The sequence below is a fragment of the Sinohyriopsis cumingii genome, chromosome 3, assembly GCF_028554795.1.
Source record: "Sinohyriopsis cumingii isolate HCF-2022 chromosome 3, ASM2855479v2, whole genome shotgun sequence".
NCBI lineage: Eukaryota > Metazoa > Mollusca > Bivalvia > Unionida > Unionidae > Sinohyriopsis > Sinohyriopsis cumingii.
The window spans coordinates 33405316-33425714 of NC_142963.1; the positions used below are offsets into that span (position 1 = coordinate 33405316).

Sequence of the window (20399 nt, forward strand, 5' to 3'; positions counted from 1 at the left end):
GATATGATTCCATTCAGCTCGGCAAACTTGCATATTACACGGGTGCGATCATGACCATGTCGACGCTGTTAAGTCCATGCATGATTTGTATCTAAGGTATAAGCAATGATACGAGCCCCTGCGATTCCATCTTCTGAAGGACACATGACTTCAAAGTGCAGAACATTCTAAAGGCCCAAGCTAAATTTATATTAAAATATTGTCTTGCTTGTTTTATTTTTCTGGAATGTATTAATAATGTGTTAGAAGCAGTTTTGCCAGTCTTTATACTTGCCAATTGTGTAAAATTGAATATTCGGACGTCTATAATATATATGATTTCTAGATTTCATTCCTGCTGTAATAATGAAAATTAATTGAGGGTTTTTAATGTTGCTCTATTTCGTATTTTTGCAATTCGATGTATCATTTAATTGTTCATTACAAGATGACACGATACATACAATTAATTTTCATTGCCCACCATTTTATTTATTCGCTGAATGAAAATCTCTCTCTCTCTCTCTCTCTCTCTCTCTCTCTGTGTATTCTAGATTTTTCAGTGATTCTTTTTTGCTCTCGCAGGTTCGAATTTTCTTTCATTATTAATACCATCAATTTTTAATGTGCGTCTTTGCATCTCTCTCTCTCTCTCTCTCTCTCTCTCTCTCTCTCTCTTACCGATGCAGACAAGAGGCTGGAGACAGTCTAACATCACTAATCAATTTTGAATTTGGTAACGTCTGTGCGTAGATTAACAAAAAAAAGAGTTTAGTTTATCCATGGAATTCTACAAGGTAGAACGCAGGAAAGTGTCTGACGGGAAAAACTTCATCATACAATACTATCTACATTGGTAAAAAAAAAAATTGTTGAAATTTTATTTTTTCTCTTTTCAGGTGGTGTATGTCACTGCCACATTACCCTACATCCTGCTGACAGTCATTTTGATCCGTGCTTTGACGCTTGACGGATCTGAAGACGGGATAGAGCTTTTGGAATTCCAGGTAATCTATTCGAGATACTTTTTCATATATGTGTTGATCATAACACTGAAAGTGACTCTGTGGTTCACAAATGGTATTAAAGTTGCTTGTTATCCACAAATATAACAATATGACTGCGTTTATAGTAAAGTTAATTGCACTTGCATATGTCGAGTCACTGTATTGATGTAGCCGTCTGTAGGACTCACTGTACTAATTAAGTACCCATAGCAAACCTATGCAAACATCATAATATTAAAAAATTCAATAACTTCAAATTTCTGAGTGCTCATGATCAAACCTATATTTATGAGTATAGATGAAACCTGGATGACAGCTTCTATGTAGAGAAAAGTATAAGAGACGTGGCATTTTTTTGACGCACATGCGGTTGAAACATGTGCTTTCAATTCCGCACCAAAAAGTTAGGTGCTAATTTCAGTAATGAGTGTTCTAAACTCAAGACTGTTAAAGGACTGAAATTCCATCAAGAAAACAATGTCTATATTGTTTAAAGTTACAACTAGGATAAGCTCGTAAAATATTCTTTTTGTTCAACAAAATAAAGTTCATTATCATGCAATCCTGGCCACCCAAACCCATATATGCTCTATTGTATGTTCACCCATTTCCAGGCTGGTTCCCATTTTTGCACACAATTAGTACCATGTGTCCCTGAACGCCAAGACTTTTATGTCGTTCGTCCTTATTGTATTGGGTGGAATATTATTTACTTGGTGTAATTGTATCATACTATGCTGTGGCTTGCTTATTATATGTATTATATACGGTTGTTTTCACGTTTTATGTTGCGGATTGTTTTTATATGCAATGTGGTTTCGACATTATATTCAATGGTTTCATTAATATATCAGTTACTTTTGATATTGCTTGCGATAGTATTTGCCACCAGATACGGTAACGTCGTTTTTATATGCGGTGGTTTCCTCAATAAATATAGTGCTTTCTCAATTATATTTAGTGCATGTCTCTTTATATTCTGTGCTTAACTCCCTTTCATTTATATTCGGTGATTGTGCCTTTATATGTGGTACTTCCATCTTCACATTCGGCGGTTAAAGCCTCCTGCCTTCCCCTTTTTTCTTTCAGAGCGACCATGTGGTATATCCGCGTGGATTTGTGAGAAAGCTTGCTAGCAGCTTCCCATGGAACGGTGGTTTTTCAAAGGGTTTTTCACTTGTTCTCCCTTCACCAAATATGTTATGTATAGCCTGTCATGTGTTGAAAATTGGCAATAAATCGACAACATTCCCACCTCCACAATTTCACCTATCTTTTAAAAGAGCAAGAGTGTCTTCACAGATTCGAGGTTTGCCCATTTCGGTTCAATTCGATTGATTTCATAATTATAATGTTCACTTTCAGGTTTGGCTTGACGCTGCCATTCAGGTGTTTTATTCTTTGGGGCCGTGCTGGGGAGGAGTTATAACGATGGCCAGCTATAACAAGTTTCATCAAAGAAACATCAGGCAAGTACCCGATTTCAGACTGCCTTCCATCTTACCCTTCCCTACCCCAAATCCCCGTCGCTAAGTAGTGCAAAGTTTATACGTTATTTGTGGACTGACTTCTTGTTTCAAAAGCTTTTCTTAAGAGAAAAACAGATGAAATTTAGAACAAAAAGTTCCGAAGAACGCATTTGGAGAATTTATATGTGGATCAATTACATTGGAACACATTTTGTGATGTTCTACACATTTATCGCCTTTATTCGTTGGTTGCGAAAGTTTATTCACATTGCCAATACTTTCCCTTCCATTCTCGCCTCCCTTCCCATCTCTTAGAGGGTGGGGATGGCGTAAGTTTTGGGAAATGGAGTGACAATCAATATATGATAAGACTCAAAAGAACCGCTCGTCCTATCATCCTCTCATCCTCTCGTCCTTTCATCCTTGTCGGGTACAATTGTGCCAAGTGAACTTTACTGCTTGCTCATCCCTAGAACAATTAGATAAAGATTCGCACCTTGAAAAAGATCACTGCATTTTCTACTTTTGATAAGCAGCGAAGTTCAACATCGGTTAACACCTAGCATGCGTCAATTGTCAATAACCTTTGCTTATTGTGCCAATTTCTTTAGTATAGAACATATTAACGAAGGAAGGAGACATTGTTTTTTTCTTGGTGTGTGTGTGTGAGTTTTTAAACATGTACCTGATGCTAGCTTGATACTAAAGTGGGTCAAAATCATAAAAATAGTTTTGTTCAAAGTGAAGACAGAGGTGTGCGTAACACTAGACGAACAAACAATTACAAAATAGAACTTTTAACCTGTCCCAGGTCTAACACCAAAATATGTATGCTAACCCGTAAAAATGGTCAGTTTCCAGTGGCGGATCCAGAAACATGGGGGATGGGGGTTAAACAAGCAGGCGAGGGATCTGGTTTGACTGAAAACAAGGCAGAAAACTAGTGTTGAAGATCCTGCAATATTACACGTATCCAGGCATGCTATTATCAATCAAGTTGTAAAGGAAACTTAATCTCTAAGATGTCCCGGTTGTTTTGCGCTCATTTTGACGGGGGTGGGGGGTGGGATCTCCAGGCCTTCATGGATCCGCCGCTGTTTTCTCTACAGTAAACAGACACATCTGTTACTGAAATTCTCACTGCAAACGCGAATGCCATTTAGAAATTAAGACCATGTATCTAATTTTTATATAATCTAAGGACCCGTGTATTTGCAAGGTTTTTAATACGCTTGCTTCACTCATGACAGAATTTTCCAGATTGGGATTTGTCTTAGTATTAATTTAGTACCGGTGACATTTTGTAAAAGCATATACTGTAGTGGAGAAGTGTACTTTGATGAGCAACATGATGTTGGATAATATTGGAGATAATTTTGTTATTACTGATATTGTTGTCATTAGAGAGTATAATTTTCAAAATTGCTTTGGTGTAGCAGGTGTAATGATCATGGAGTTTAACCTATCGCTGCTATCACTGTAGATAATTTTAAGTGTAATTTTATTTGAATCTATTTTATTTCCAGTGCAACCTTCATCGTCATTTTTATGGCTGGATTTACATCCTTATATGGTGGTTTGGTAGTGTTTTCTATGATAGGATTCATGGCAAAAGAGGCCAACCTTCCTCTACTGACTGTGGCAGGAGCACCAGGTCAGTTTTTGTTGATCTTGTGTGTGTGTGTGTGTGTGTGTGTGTGGGTTTAGAATCTTTGGGTAGAGTTTTGGACTCACGTTCTAGATGTCGCGGGTACGAATCAAACCCGCACCAGAACGGGTCAGCTGTTATCGTACTCCTTCTATTCCTCCTCCTTCTGATCTTTCTTCTCAGAGAACCAAATGATCCACCTCGGCCTGGTGTCAGGATAATGTGATTGGGTGGGCGATGAGCTACATGTCTGCGGCATGATGCTCCAGTGCTAGACATCACAATAAACTGCCACACTGCAGACGTCGTAGTGATATGACTGATAAAATTGTTAGATCTACGTTAAAATTTAAATCACACACACACACACACACACACACGCACCTGTATTTCACAAAACCATCAAACGAATGGTAAATGACTGCCTCTTCTGATATGTTCTGTCCAAAAAACTACTCTCAGACCTTCGATGTTTTCAGATGCGAGAGAAATATTAATAGCCTATTCAACATAGAAAAGTCCTGAATTTAATACGATTCATAGCAAAGGCAGATTGGGGAGCAGACCCGAAGGTCTTGCTACCACTTTATACAAAATATAAACTTAATCATAGCTCAGATATGTACGGATCAGCTTCTAAATCGTGTCCGCAGTTGCTTGATCTGATACACAAAATCAGGGACTTGGACTTTATCTGGAAGCATTCACAACCTCCCCTAAAATGCTTTTGTTTTGGCGCAAATTAAACACCACTTTATCTTAGACAAACAAAACTGGCGTTTTAATATTCTACCCAGCTGTCTTCTAATCCATATAATCCCGCATTGAATAGGCCCAAATGCCAACCAGTGCACGCATATAAACCAAATTCATTCAACCTTATGACAAACTAATTCGTCCTCGCCAAGAAGCATACAAATTCTGTGTTGCAAATATTGTAAAATTCTCTATTTCAAAATCACCACCCTGGATATCCCAAATTCCCATAACAATATTTCATTTTTGCAAATAAAATGTCGTCAACAAATCCTTAAGTTCAACAGAATCAGTGTCTTCTTTAATGGCAATACGTCCAAGTATGTAGACGTTTCAAAAATGGAGAAAATAATTGGAGCTACCAATTCGGTTAAAGTAACAAATCTTACTTTTAATCTGCATCATAGGGCCATTACTGTGCTGACGTGTTATTAAATCTTACTGCTACAAGTACCGTTTAACTTCTTCAGGCCCCGGACTTGTGTTTGTGGTGTATCCAGAAGCCGTCAGTCGTATGCCGATGCCTCAGCTCTGGGGAGTGCTGTTCTTCTTCATGCTCATCACGGTATTTCTGGATTCTATGGTATGTAGACTGTGTAATAGAAGTCTAACTTATTTTAACCTTATCTCTTCAAGTCCCTTTGATATTTTGCTGATATGGAAATCAAGATCAAATCCAACTGATATTTTCAGCAGAGTTGCCAAATCCCAATTATCTGACACTTTAGGCTCGCTTTAAAGTATGTTTGCATCGACTTTAACCAATATTCTTCTAGTTTCTGAGTCCTTTTAACTGCTTCATTGTCAGAGGCATACAGTTTTCAGCTTTTATATGTTCAAATACCGTTGGTTTATTCAACAATAGCAGCAATTTCAGCCTTGGTAAATCCCGCCTTTGCGAGTTTTTGCAATAATATTAAAGCTGCATGGAAGTAATAATTTGTATTTTTCAAATGAGTTGTTTTAAAAATTCATAAAAGCTAGTTTCAAATGACAAATAACATGTTTTTTTTTTGACAATTTGGGGTGAGGGGCGATGTTCAAGTATTTGACATTTGACCTAAGGTATGCCTTACAATCAGTTGACTATCAAAACACCTGTTGAGTCAAGGTCTTGCCATCTCGTACGAATCTATCGTGTATTATATTTGTAAATGTACATGTTTAGCATTGTTACATGTGATAAGAATACATTTGATACTAAAAATGCTTTCTTACAATCATGAAATGTAGAATCTGTATATCCCTGTCAGAGAATACATAATTATGCTGAAGGAGTACATTTGACAAGACTCAAAGATACAACTTAAAACTAGGAAAAAACATATCTTAGGAGCTATCTCCCATGACTGATTATGTTAATTCCTACGGGCTTGCATCCATATGAATTAGTACAGTACCACATCACAATAGGGTTGATAATCTTGTTGTTTCTTTCCACTTTAAATAAATCCACTTGTTTAAAGAAAACACATTGTAACTGCCTTGATAGAAAATAGTGCAATTTAAATATTCTCTGACAGATCCTACATCCCAGTTTCGAAGAAGCAATGTCCTTAGATGGGTACGACAGTAATTTGAAGATTTGTATCATAAGCGTATCCTGCTACATGATTATTGTCGTCATGGTAATTGTTTTAAAGACAACTGATGTTCTTGTTCCAGTTCGGTATGGCAGAGACTGTGGTCTGTGCATTGATAGACAGCTTCCCCCACTTCTTACTCAGATGGAAAATTTATGTCGTTATAGGAGTCAACGTTATCTTATTTGTATTCGGACTACCTTTTACCACAAATGTAAGTTTTAAGGTATCAATTTAAATTCTGTTAGTTTCTCAAGAATGAAGCGTTGTATTCTACTCATGTTTGTTTTGTATTTAGTAATTTACGGCACATCAACACTTTAAAAGTGATAACTTCATTGGGAAGAGAAATTTCTTGTCAAAGGACACATCATAATAGCCAATCCGTGTTTATGTGGTTATGTATAGACCAAACGTCATAATGACTTGTTATTTTAATTATATAATAGTAAGAAAACATTCATTTTACAATGCCGGCATAGAAACCACTAAATGCCATTTAAACATAAGGATAATACTATCTGCGGTTTCAATGACGATAGCATAAAGTCAAGCCGAACAAAATGAAAACTTCAGAAGAAACGAATTTAGAATTCTTTTCCTACGTCATAACAAGCAAAGGAACAGAAAAGAATTAAACATTATTAAAATATGTTCTGATTCTGTTTAAGGTTTTTTAAAGTTTCATTATGCCTTTTTTTGTAATTATTTTTAATTATTACTGGTTCTTACCTGGCAAAAGCAAAGTCATTCACTTCAAATACTCATAAAAATCACAAAATTGGACAAAATTGTTAATAGTGATAGGCTTTTTTGTGTTTTTATTTTCTTTATACTATTCGAAGACGACGTGAGGATTATGTGATTCTCTCTCTCTCTCTCTCTCTCTCTCTCTCTCATGTAATGGTCTTCCGATTTCCGTCTCACATTCCTAAGTCACAGGCAATCGGAATATTTTGGGGTTTTCTATATTAGCTTTCAATCTTATTTGGTTTAAAAAAATTAATCAATCTGTAAAGCAGCTCAGGCAAGAAAACCAGCTGTGAATGATAGCTGCTACGATAATGTCTCTGGAGCTTTATACAGTTTTATAAAAGCAGTATTAGAGGAAAAGGTTTATTTTAGTCAAATGTGTCTTTCAACATGGCGGCATCTTATTATCAGTAATTATACTGTAGCCACTTATGGTAATCTACGTATCTCCCTCAGAAAACGCTCTCGTATCAGGTTTGTAATGCTTTCATTAGACAATCCGGCCGCTGTGCAAGAACAAGGACGCTCCGATGGCCTAGTGGTTAGAGCATCCGCCTCGGATGCGGGAGGTGGTGGGTTAGATCCCGGGACGAATCATTCCAAAGACTTACAAAGGCGCTCAGCATTACGAGGCTAGTGTTAGGACTGGTCAGCCTGGTGTCAGGATAATGTGACTGGGTGGGACATCATGCTACATGTCTGCGGCATGATGCCCCAGTGCTAGACATCACTATAAACTGCCACACTGCAGATATCGTAGCGATCTGACTGAAAAATTGTTAAAACTACGTTAAAAAAGTCCAAATCACGCGCGCGCGCGCACACACACACACATGAACAAGGTAACTACTTTTGTCAGTAATCAATTTGTCTGTTCCAGGCACTTTCTATTTGATTATGTTAACATTCACCTAATGCTGGGTGATTTCAAGAATGTCCCACATTATACATTTTACCGTTTGTAAACAAACTTTGCTTATTAAACATCAAACTTCTTTAAGTTCCGTTTGCAAAATTGACCACTACCATTTAGGCCTTATGGAATTGCGGACTATGCAATATTGACTTACCTTCGAAATTGAAGAGCTAGACAACATGCAAAAGCTATGCACCTCCGAAACTGAATATTTAACAACCAAAGTGCTCCAATGGGCATGGGCAATTTTAGGGTTTTGAAAAGTACAAGTTAACATTTTAACGACGAATTTACTTATTTCAAATTTCTATTAAGACTTATTAACTTCATCTTAGCAAGTAATCATACAAAAATAAGAAATCAAAGGGGCCAAGCGTTTGAACCATTTTGTTGTTGCTTTATTAAAATACTCAGAAAATAATGGAACACGCAAGTGGTCTCACTGCCAACGAATCAAACAACATCTGCGTGAGGTTTGAGGTCAGTCTTTCCCAATTTCCAAGGACCCCAAGTCAACTTTCATGGCAACTAAGTATTCTTAAATGCGCAAATACCACAAACAGATTTACTCTACTGAACAACCAGAAATGCAGGAGTGTCTAATTTCACACTTGCATTGTTTTCCTTGCTTCACATATGCATGATTTAACATGGTACTTTTCTAAGACACAGACCAGTATTTGATGCCATATACAACGAAACAAAACCGAGATACCCAATACACAGAATTATTCCTCTCTCAAAATACTAAACATTAGTACGTCAAAATATCCTGCGAATTCCTCACATTACGAAATTAAAGCGGGTCCATTTTACGAGGGTTTATTTTACGAATCGGATCCATTATGCCATTACGTTTCACAAATACAAAATGCACGCTTATATTGAAAGATAGAATTATGTCACCATTTTGGAACTTAAGATAATAAATTATACCAGTGTTCTTAGACTGATATTATTTTGAATGTGCATGTTGATATTTTAAACAGCCTCCACACAAGAGTACGGAGACGAATAGACTGGTTTATTATCTATGTGCATATGCTTTCAGGGTGGTATATACCTTTTCCAACTGTTTGACTGGTACAGTTCTTCTATCGGCTTACTATTCGGATCAACTGTTGAAGTTATCGTTCTCGGATGGATCTATGGTACAAATGTATAACTTATATATAAAATAAATCGATCTAATTGTAGTTGAATTTGGAAGTTAGATAAGAACTGATGTCCGTTGTACACTTAATGTTTCAACTTTGCAACAGTGGTTGCTTGTAAGACCTCATAATATGTTTGAATATTTTAATTTCTCTGTTAAATATATGTCGTATGGATTATCCAGTTAATAGCTATTTATGACAGGCAGACTCCATATTAAGGTGCACCTTTATCTTAACAGAAAATAATTTATTGTTACGGAAAGATAATGTTAAGTCAGTTTCATCTAACAACCAGTTGAAGACGTTGACAATACTGTGCCATTTTCAGTGGAAATTGCTACCTTTTAAATAATCTATCGATTCTCTTTGAAAATAATGTGAATATATGGATTTTAAAAATTTTGTTATTATTATTATTATTATTATTATTATATCCATCCCATAATACCATTGATATACACGGTATACTTCAGCAGTTTACGCTTCAGGTTCTACCTGCTTTTTGGTCGAATCTAGTAGGACAACAGTGATTAATAATGATAACATCGCTACGTCTATCACAACTGTTATTTTTATAACTGCATTCTCTTGTACCATAGGCTTTAACAGACTCAGCAATGACATCAAATTAATGACTGGTAAAGATAGTTCCGTCTTTGTGAGGACCATGATTTGCATCCTAACGCCGATTACTGTTACAGTAAGTTTACACACACCCGATCGCCAGCACGCGCACGCTCATGCCCACATGCGAAAAAGATCTTATTCTTGTACATTTCACAGAATAACTAAACTAAATGGTAATTGAAAGGACCAACTTCTTGAAACAAGAACCTGTTTATTGCAACTGAAAGACCAATATTTCAACTCAAACTTGCTATTATGCAAGACTAGTTCTTTTTTATCCCCATACGCTAATTTACTGGCCATTCATCTGATAACAATTTATCTTTAATCTTTCAGTGCATAAACCTTAATTTTAATAATCACTAGCCAAAATAAGGAAAAGGATGTTATATCTGGCAATCACCAACACAATTTAAGTCTAAATGTGTTTTGAGGAAGAAAAAAAAGGATACAGCGCCATAAAGAGATGATTAACTTTTGAAAAAGGATGTGTGGCAGACATTTTCATAAAGCAATCACAGCTAACGAAACACGTCCCCATGTCGTCAAATTGCTGGTATTGCAAATTATGGCAAATTACTTCTTTCAAAGACCCAAATGCCGCCGTTACTTGCAAAATGTCGTATATGGCAAATCTGAATAATAATGTGTTTTGTTTTGTTGATTTGCTTTGATGTGTTTTTTAACAATATTTTTCTCTCCTTTAATTATTTGTCCATATTTGTGTGAAGAAGTCTGAAATTTCATAATATAATATAAAGCAAATTTTAGGTCAGAGGAAAATTGGCCTACAATTTTGCCCCGGGATTGTAACTATTTTATCATTTTCCTATTACTTTTTTTTGTTGCAGATTTGTTTCATTCTGAGAATGACTTCATATGGAGAGCCGGATTATGGGGACGGATACAAGTACAAACCGTATGCCATTGCCATTGGCAACTTCTTGGCATTCTTTCCCATAATTCCTCTCATAATTTCTATGATAAGGCAATGTAGTACGACATCTGGATCATATAACATGGTAGGTAAATATATTATCTAATATTTTGTATGTTCTTGCGACTTTTGGTCTTACACTATGTAACAGAAAGAAGCGAAACTAAACCAAATAGCTGCAAATTCAAGCGACACAGTATCTTGAATTGAATCTCACATAATGCTAAATGCTCTATCACAAGTCCGGAGTATTGTATGTTCCAAACGAATCCCAATAATCTTGAATGTATTGATGCACCAGTAGTCTTGAATGTACTGATGTACTTATAGTCTAGATGTATCACAATGATATAATCCAGAATGTCTTTGAATGTATTCATAATAATTCCAAGGTAGTTATTTAGTACAAAAATCAATGAGTTCTTTGTAATTCCAATGAAAAATTTAAATAAATGATTCATCTCAAATTATATCTGAACACAACAAGAAAAAAAAACTTATCATACAAAAACCAAATATACTAAATTTCACTTGACAAAAGACAACATAATTTCCTACGGAAAAACTCTGATTTTAGTAAATATTTCAAAAACTTGACAAAAATCAGATAAGCCAAATCTTTAGTCTCAATCGCGGACAAAAGTAAATCACACAGGATAAATCAAATATAAATAACAACATATCCTCCCTATTCTTATATTTATCGATTGCTTAAAAAAATAAATACGTTTGTATGTGTAATCTATGACTTTGTTATTTGATTTTGTGTTCAGTAATGTCTGTTTCTTTTTCAGAGACTGAAAAATTTGCTTGAACCTACACAAAAATGGGGGCCGAATGACCGGAAAACTAGGAAAGAATATATAACCCTATGTGACCAGAAAGAGTCATTTTTCAAAAGAGCAAAATCCAATCTAATAGGGACCCAAGACACGCCCTTGATTTGAATCACATACCAATAGCGTGTTCAGTCTATCTCTCCTTTCAACCTCTAAGTATTGTTTTAGTTGATATTAGTAAGGTTTGTGACTGTACACTTTTAGTCTCGTATTTCATATCCAAATTCGGTACCAGCACAGTATTCGTTCGCAAATTGCGGGGACTTTTCAGTTATCGAAAATGTTACTTTGGTTCACATGATTTATGCATTTCCAATTTAAACATAATGTTTGACATTTCCATCGAAAAGCAAGCACCTCGGTTGTTTCCAGTTACTGACGTAAAGGCAAAATACGATCCGTTTGTATTAGATTTATTTTGATCATTCAGCCAATCCACAACTATCCACTGATTTAGTTAAATTCCACCGCTGTAAATTCATAGTGCAACAATGCTAATTAAAATACTTTTGTACTCACCCCTACTGTATAATTAAGAAGAAATCCACTTTAAGTTTTAGTTTCAAAGAATAACGAAAAGAAACCGTGTTCAGGTGTGGAGTTCACAAAACTTTTAATTCGAAACTAGAAAATGTCCTTTGGATATATCTCTATAAAGGAAGTCAGAACAGCCGTTTATCACTACATTAGAAGTATGTCAATACGGTATCGTAATATCATTTAGCATTTTAAATAATACTGATCCATGAATTAGTTGGAAATATATGTGTTTTTTAAAATAAGTTTAGATAATATCCAGTTGCAATTATTGTGTTAATTGTGTTATTATTATTCTGTACCCAGTTTAAACAATAAAGCATCACTGAGCCAGGATTACCAAGCTGCCTTCTTTTCCCTCTAGGAAATTGACTATTCTGAATACTGTTCGTGATGTTTTGATCTAATTTTATGACAAGCAATAAGCAACGTTCCTGTTGGTCAGTTTGTAAAAAAAGAAACGTTAGTATAGACAATATAGAATGAGCAGTTTTGTCAGTGATGGTCAGGAGGTGGAGGTGATGTGTGATCTCCCCCACTCCTTATAATTTTGGTTATCGTTATCCAGGAGATGATGGACGAGAGTGTTATTGCCCGGATTGCGTGCGCGAGCGCGCGCTCGTGTGATTTGGATTTGTAACGTAGATTTTTAAAAAAAATCAGTCATATCGCTACGATATATGCAGTGTTGCAGTTTATTGTAATGTCTAGCACTTGGACAACATGCCGCAGGCGTGTAGCAAAATATCCCACCCATTGATATTATCCTAACGCCAAGCCGACCAGTCCTAACACTAAGCTCTTAATGCTGGGCGCCTAGCAAGGCAACTGAGTACCATTTTTATAAGTATTTGGTATAACTCTGCCGGGGGTTCGAACCCGCTTCCTCTCGCATTCGAGGCGGACAATCTAACAACTAGGCCACCGTAGCAGTGGCCGGATCGAGTAAACAATGCAATAAATTATGAAATTATTGGATGGAATGATAATTAGAGATATATAATAAAATAGAATAACATGAGCCTCCGTTTGTAATATATAACAAAAAATGTAATAAATTACCTAAATAAATTGAAATCGAACATAACATCTGAATGATTCACTTTTTTCAGAGTTACACAATTTTGCTAAATTGAAATTTTGGCATCATAGCACAACATTGTGCTTCCGGTCTTTTCCAAATCACTGCTGGTGATAGGCTGGCATTTCTTTATTTCCTTCTCCCACCCTCTCTAGCCTCTTAATCGAACGCTTGGTTGCAGACTGCGCTCTCTTTTCCACTGTGCAATAAGGGATGGACACATTTGTCTTGCCTTCCCGAGCCCTCTCTCGCTTATCATCAGAGAATTCCTTTTTTTGTACCTTCTCTCAATACCGATCTAAAAAATCTCCAGATTCACATATCCTTTTGACAATTTATTTAACGAGAAGAGTACCATCTACTGATCTCAGAGCCCTTTTGAATTTCCCCCCGCGGTTGAAAAACTTGGACTGACTAATATCGCGATCGAGATTACTTTAAAAGCCTGCATTCTTTCTTGGAAAACACACGCACACACATCCACCCACCGCATCTTTTAGCTTATCCAATCAGAATTACTTCTTTATCCGCCAAAAAGTTGTATCACTTCCATCGAACTTACAATAAGCTTTTCTCATCCGTCTTTATTAATAATTATTCTGTAAAGTATCATTTTATGACACTTGTTTCAAATGGCCCAGGACTTCCTAAAATTTTCTCTGGTTCGTCTCAACTAGTGGCACTTTACCGCTATCGACCGTGCGTTAACTTTGTACTCTTAGATGGCCAAACCGTTATCCGCGCGAATCCTAATTAAAATTCAACTCATGGCAAAAACGGAGCAACTTCTGTCCCTCGCAGTCAAAAGTTTAGAGCGAGTCTAACCCATACGTCAAACTTAATGTTGACGTGTCGCGCTGAAAACGTAAAAATGCACTGTGAAACTATTCTACGGAAACTACTCTACAAAACTGTGCACTATTACAGTAATAAACTTCCGTCAGTCCAATATATGCTTTCTAAAATATTTTGGTGATATGATTTTTTTATATATATTTGGAGACATGTATAGCAGTGAGATTAGTTCTTTTATTTTCTGCATTTCTTGTTTGTCAATGCTGATGTTTTCTTTCTAACATGTACATTTTTCTCATCTTAGAACTGGTTGTCAAACATTCTTTCCTTAAAATGTTCTCAGCCTCAGCTATCTACAATATCTCGGCGGTAGATTCCGTGAAAAGCCCATAAAGTGCACATCGCTGCTGACGGTACTCCCCCATTATCTGCAGCGGCAATAGCGGCCATTCTCACCCAATATGGCCGGATTTCATAAAATTGCAAACGTGTCTGGCATTTTTGAATAATTTGAAATGTACAGCAATAAATCATTCTCGATGTTTTATTGTGGACTATCAATGAATAATTTTGAAGATGTACAAGATACCAAGTTGTCCTTTTATTGCGAAATACGTTCTTCCTATAAACTTATCATCAATTACTAAACTTGATCTGAGTGTTATTTTGTTTAATAGCTGATGAAAACAGTATTCTTATATTCGCGTGGACAGAACAAATATACCGCTCTGGTGGCCTAGTGGTTAGAGTGTCTGCCTCGGATGCGGGAGGTCGTGGGTTCGATCCCCGGCCGAGTCATACCAAAGACTTACAAAAATGGTACTAACAGCTGCCTCGCTTGGCGCTCAGCATTAAGACGTTAGTGTTAGGACTGGTCGGCCTGGTGTCAGGATAATGTGACTGGGTGGGAGATCATGCTACATGCTTGCGACATGATGCCCCAGTGCTAGACATCACTATAAACTGCCATACTGCAGACATCGTAGCGATATGACTGAAAATTTGTTAAAGCTACGTTAAAAATCCAAATCACACACATACACACACACACACAAAACAAATACTTTTTTTTAATTTTACCAAACCACATAACAATGTAGTCAGATGACTTTGAAGTAAATTAGGATGCCTCGGTCATTACGCCTTTCCTTTGCATTCCAATATATCATTGGTGAGGTTGGGGTGTGTGATTACACGTGTTACACGACACTTGTAACACAACACGACTACAGGAACAGACTTGAGACTTAATAATATTTACTTCCTTAATGCTTGTCCCTTGTTTTTGTTTTGTAATTTCATGGTGGTTGTTTTTGTAATATTGTCGTGGTATATGGTTTTATGTGTTTTAAAATATTGTATAGCACTTAGAGCTTCTAAAGATTACGTGCTTTATTAAGTCCACGTTATTATTATTATTATTATTATTATTATTATTATTATTATTATTATTATATGTCTGAAAATTATCATAAGGGTATAGTGAAATGAAAAGCACAGTATTCCTGTAATAAATAGATTCGTTATAAAGCCTTCGTTATCCGATGGCCTTCCGCTATCAAATTCGACAAGGCACAAACACCTAAATCAAGTTACTGCACTGATCGGCATGTATACGTTAAATACATAAGCATTACTAACAAAAGTCTCTACCATGACCCGAATTTGTGAAAATGTTAATCATATGTGAAGATGTTCCTAACCAGTGAAGATGTTCGGTATTAAAAATATTTTTTAATTAACAAATGCCACAAATAGTGGCAACTGTACAAAGATATAGCACTCTAGACTAACGCGTTTTGAAATTTCTGTATAAGTTTATAATTTTCCGGGGTTTTCTCTGGTTTTTCTTCCACCATTTATACTGGCCGCTATGTATAGTCTATCTTGTGCTGCAAAATGGCCTTAAACTGTATAAGAACAATAACAACAGTTTTGAAATGCGTGCTATATTTCTCATCGTCAAGTATAATCATCACATGCTTACATCGGAAAAGAATTATTTTCATCTTTAAAGTAGTATCCTCTACTATAATATCTTCCATATTTCATATTTCAAACAAAATGTACTGAGTGTCGTTTTTCATATTTTATAACTTTGTTTTTTTATCATGTCAACTAGCAAATCATCTTTGACTCCCATTCCTTGCATCAGATCTAGCATAATAAACTCACCACTGATATAAGCTCGATGCTGATTAAGAATCGTGTTGTAGGTCCCTATTGCTATTTTACACGAAGTATTTTTGTTCTCATATTTAGGCTTGATCTTTTTGTTTACTGCTGATAATACAACTCCTGCTCCCAATACTATCAACAGTAGTGGATTTGCTGTTCAACTTTCTGATGATATTCCAGTTGTTAGTATCATTGGAATGTAGTTTAGCACATCTATTTGTTTGCTCTAATATTTTCTGGTGAGTCAATTTTTTATGATAGTACTTGTAGTATTTGATCAACTCATCCCTGTTGTTGTCTGGGAGACTAGATGAAATATGAATGAAATCGAATATTTATTTTCTTGTTATTATGAAACTGTTTCAGTAATTATTTCAATTGATGTGGTAAAGGTAATTTCTGCAACAACCTTTTTAATCAGCGTACGAGAATTGTTAGCGGCAGGATCAGCAAGAAAATCTCAGTACTCATTATATACTCCAGATGAGACACCATTATATCTGCCATCTGTTAAAACTTTACGATCTGAGGATGAAAATGGAGAATCAACATTTGTTGGTATTTCAGTAATATTATTGACGTTATCACGATACATATCTTCTGTTTCATCGATATAACTAATAACATAAAATAACTCTCCAAGATATACATAAGAAATTCAGTGCTAGATATTGCCTGAGAATTGCATGTGCTGTTGAACAACTCAAAACACCTTTAACGTCTGCTTCTTCTATATTTATGTCATTGACAGGTAGGTTTAGGTATCCAGTAATCAACTCTTTGATATTTTTTGGTATTTTCCTTATGTGAGTAACTTTACAGATTCTTTTTTTTGTGTGTAGTTTTTCAACGCAGTTTTTAGAACCATGACATGCGTCATAATCTGCATCAAAATTATAAAACTCTTTTGCGACTCTGATCGATGGAGTATCAACATACATTATATATTACAATTACATTAAATCGTAACTTGTATTTATCTGAAACACGGTAAGACCTGGGTAAGGGCCTTCTAGCGTTGACAACATAAATTCCGGAAATACGATTACTTGTTTGTGGTTACTTTAGGATCAAGTGTAAATTGCTGAGGAGTAATAACATAAACAATCGATGGCGTATATAGCGTAGTCCATGTTGTATTATCAGTCGATCCCTCAAATCTTCAGTTGTATATGCGCCTAGCATCTAATTTAACTCGCAGTTGAAATTTCCAGATCGAACAGCTGCTGAGCTTTCTATTTTTATCAAAAAGATACTTATTTCTCCGTTTTTAATCCACTCTAAACTTCCAGATATAGCACTGTTAAAAGAAAAAGCGTAATTTTGATCTTTTTCAGGATATTCTGTTAACTCAGTTTTAACAAAACCCCATCGATTATCTATAGCATTGACGAGATGTGGTATATGACCAACGATATATCTAGCTCGTTTTGTGCTGCCAATAGCTTCAGCAGCACTATCCACGTACTGTTTATTTACAAGATCAGATGCAGCAACAGGTGCATACATAGAAGTTATCTTATTAGCAACCATATCGATTGCACCTGTAATTGTGCCTCCTGTTCTTTCAAGATAAGCAGCATCTGCAGCAGTAATAGCTTGCACAACATGCAGTTTATTTGTTAGGTCAGAACCATCGACAGGTGCATTCGTTTTTTTGTTGTTGATGTTTTTTTTAGCACGCTCATGTCTAGATTTCCCGTCATTGTGTCGCCAGATTTGATCACAAAATTGTTCTTGACAAACTTTAAATTTTCTACAAAGGTGTTGTCGGTCAGTGAGTATTGATTATTAGATTTCTGCCCATATTTAACAATCCATAGTTCCACCAGTTATTAGCAACTTGTTATCATCGATCGCCTTAAGCTGTGCATAACTCACAGCTTGTGTGTTATTTAAGTCAGCAGGAGAGTATTCCGTTTCCAGACTTATTATTTTATAACCTGCCAAGTTTATCGATCTAGTCATTGTTCCGCCTCTCAGCGATAACTTGCTATTATCGATCGTCTTAAGCTGGGCAAAACTTACATCTTGTGTGTTATTTACGTTGATAGGTGGATATGTTGTTTCAAAAGTCCAGCACCAGCTAACCTGACATACTTAATTTACCTGAGTTGTTAACACTGCGCTTGTAGCAGTTGTCGTTTTATCTTCTGTTATGCTTCCGATTAACGTACCTAAGTTTGTGTAATAGATCATTGTTATTCGTACAACGCGATAAAAGTTTCTGAATACCCAGTATAGAATGAGCATAATTAACTTTGACATTGAGCGATTAATCAAACATAAACAGAACCACGAACTACCAGATTGCCATTATCTGATAGCAGGACACGGTAAGACCTGGGTAAGGGCCTTCTAGCGTTGACAACATAAATTCCGGAATTACGATTACTTATTTGTGGTTACTTTAGGATCAAGTGTAAATTGCTGAGGAGTAATAACATAAACAATCGATGGCGTATATAGCGTAGTCCATGTTGTATTATCAGTCGATCCCTCAAATCTTCAGTTGTATATGCGCCCGACATTAGCATCTAATTTAACTCGCAGTTGAAATTTCCAGATCCAACAGCTCCTGGGCTTTCTATTTGTTTATCAAAAAGATACTTATTTATCCGTTTGTAATCCACTCTGAATTTCCAGATATAGCACTGTTAAACGAAAAAGCGTAATTTTGATCATTTTCAGGATATTCTGTTGACTCAGTTGTAACAAAACCCCATCGATTATCTATAGCATTGACGAGATGTGGTATATGACCAACGATATATTTAGCTAGTTTTGTGCTGCCAATAGCTTCAGCAGTACTATCCACGTACTATTTATTTACAAGATCAGATGCAGCACCAGGTGCATACATAGAAGTTATCTTATTAGCAACCATATCGATTGCACCTGTAATTGTGCCTCCTGTTCTTTCAAGATAAGCATCATCTGCAGCAGTAATAGCTTGCACAACATGCAGTTTATTTGTTAGGTCGGAAAAATCGACAGTTACATTCGTTTTTTTAATGTTTTTTTTAGCACGCCCATGTCTAGATTTCCCTGATAGGAGGATGAAATGGATCAAGTAAAATTAACCTGCTGCTGAATCTGTTACTTACCGACATCTTCAACTACAATAATGTATATGTCTACGCAATTAACCCAAAGCAGGACAAATATGGTCTGATAAACGAACACAACGAAAAACTAAAAAATGAACTACGAGTTGGTGAGAATATTTTTTATATATCTCAAAACAACCTAAAGAACTTATTCCAGTTGCCGAGCTTGATTCGGATAAACATACGAAATAGTTAAGATCACACTTTTTATTGTCGCGCAACAGAAACTGTAATGCAGTTTATCTAGCACAGGTTTTCTATAACGTCGATCGATTTATCAGGCGAAACACGGGTTGTTTTATATTATTTGCTGGACTCGACAACGTTGATATACAAAATGTAGCACGAGAACAGTGGCGAGATGTATTAAAAGACAAATTTGCAGAACTTTATCATGAAGCAACTGGCCGGGAAATGCAATACTTTTTCTTGTTTGATAAGCTAGCACCAGATCGAAATCAAATGTTTAGATGTGGAATAGATACGTTATTAGATGGCTAGAGCGATCCAAAAAGTAATTTAACAAATACTTTAAAAGTGGACACGAAACAAATAGAGGTTCTAAAGAAATTTGTTGCAACCAGAGCTACTTTTTTAGGAAAAAGTTAATCATGAACTACGCGGGCAACAAAAATCAGCAGAAGAAACTGTTATTCTTTTTAGGTCAGTGACTGAACCTGTACTTGGCAAACAACCTGATATTTCTGCGATATCACCTGAAGATATCGAGAAGTTAAAAGAAAAAGGATTACTTGGTAGATTTGAAGAAAAGCAAAAACATAGTTGCTGAACAAATTATTGAAAAAAAGGGGTATGTATTTGCACAACAAGCTAAGACATTACGATAGATTGGAAAAGTAAATCGAGTAGAAGAAGAAAGATTAAAGACAAAACGAGATAGATAAGCAGGAGAAATTGGACGCTAGAAAAGAACAAATTCAATTAAACAATATTGAAAAAGCAATAAGAACTATTGATGGTCATCTTATACATAGCTAAATTGGAGGTCAGGAAAATGATGTTTTCA

The 20399-nt window shown here is 35.9% G+C and overlaps 1 protein-coding gene across 1 annotated transcript in view; it reads left to right on the forward strand.

Moving 5' to 3' along the window:
- The window catches only part of LOC149802657 (sodium- and chloride-dependent glycine transporter 1-like), a 43112-nt gene extending 30575 nt beyond the window's left edge, over positions 1-12537 (forward strand). Inside the window, exons 5-13 of the mRNA XM_089952022.1 lie at positions 879-986; positions 2352-2455; positions 3982-4109; positions 5330-5442; positions 6525-6656; positions 9163-9262; positions 9868-9968; positions 10747-10917; positions 11627-12537. Coding sequence (XP_089808148.1) covers positions 879-986; positions 2352-2455; positions 3982-4109; positions 5330-5442; positions 6525-6656; positions 9163-9262; positions 9868-9968; positions 10747-10917; positions 11627-11779 — 1110 coding nt within the window. The 3' untranslated portion in view covers positions 11780-12537. The remainder of the gene's footprint in view (positions 1-878; positions 987-2351; positions 2456-3981; positions 4110-5329; positions 5443-6524; positions 6657-9162; positions 9263-9867; positions 9969-10746; positions 10918-11626) is intronic.
- Positions 12538-20399: the final 7862 nt, after the last annotated feature.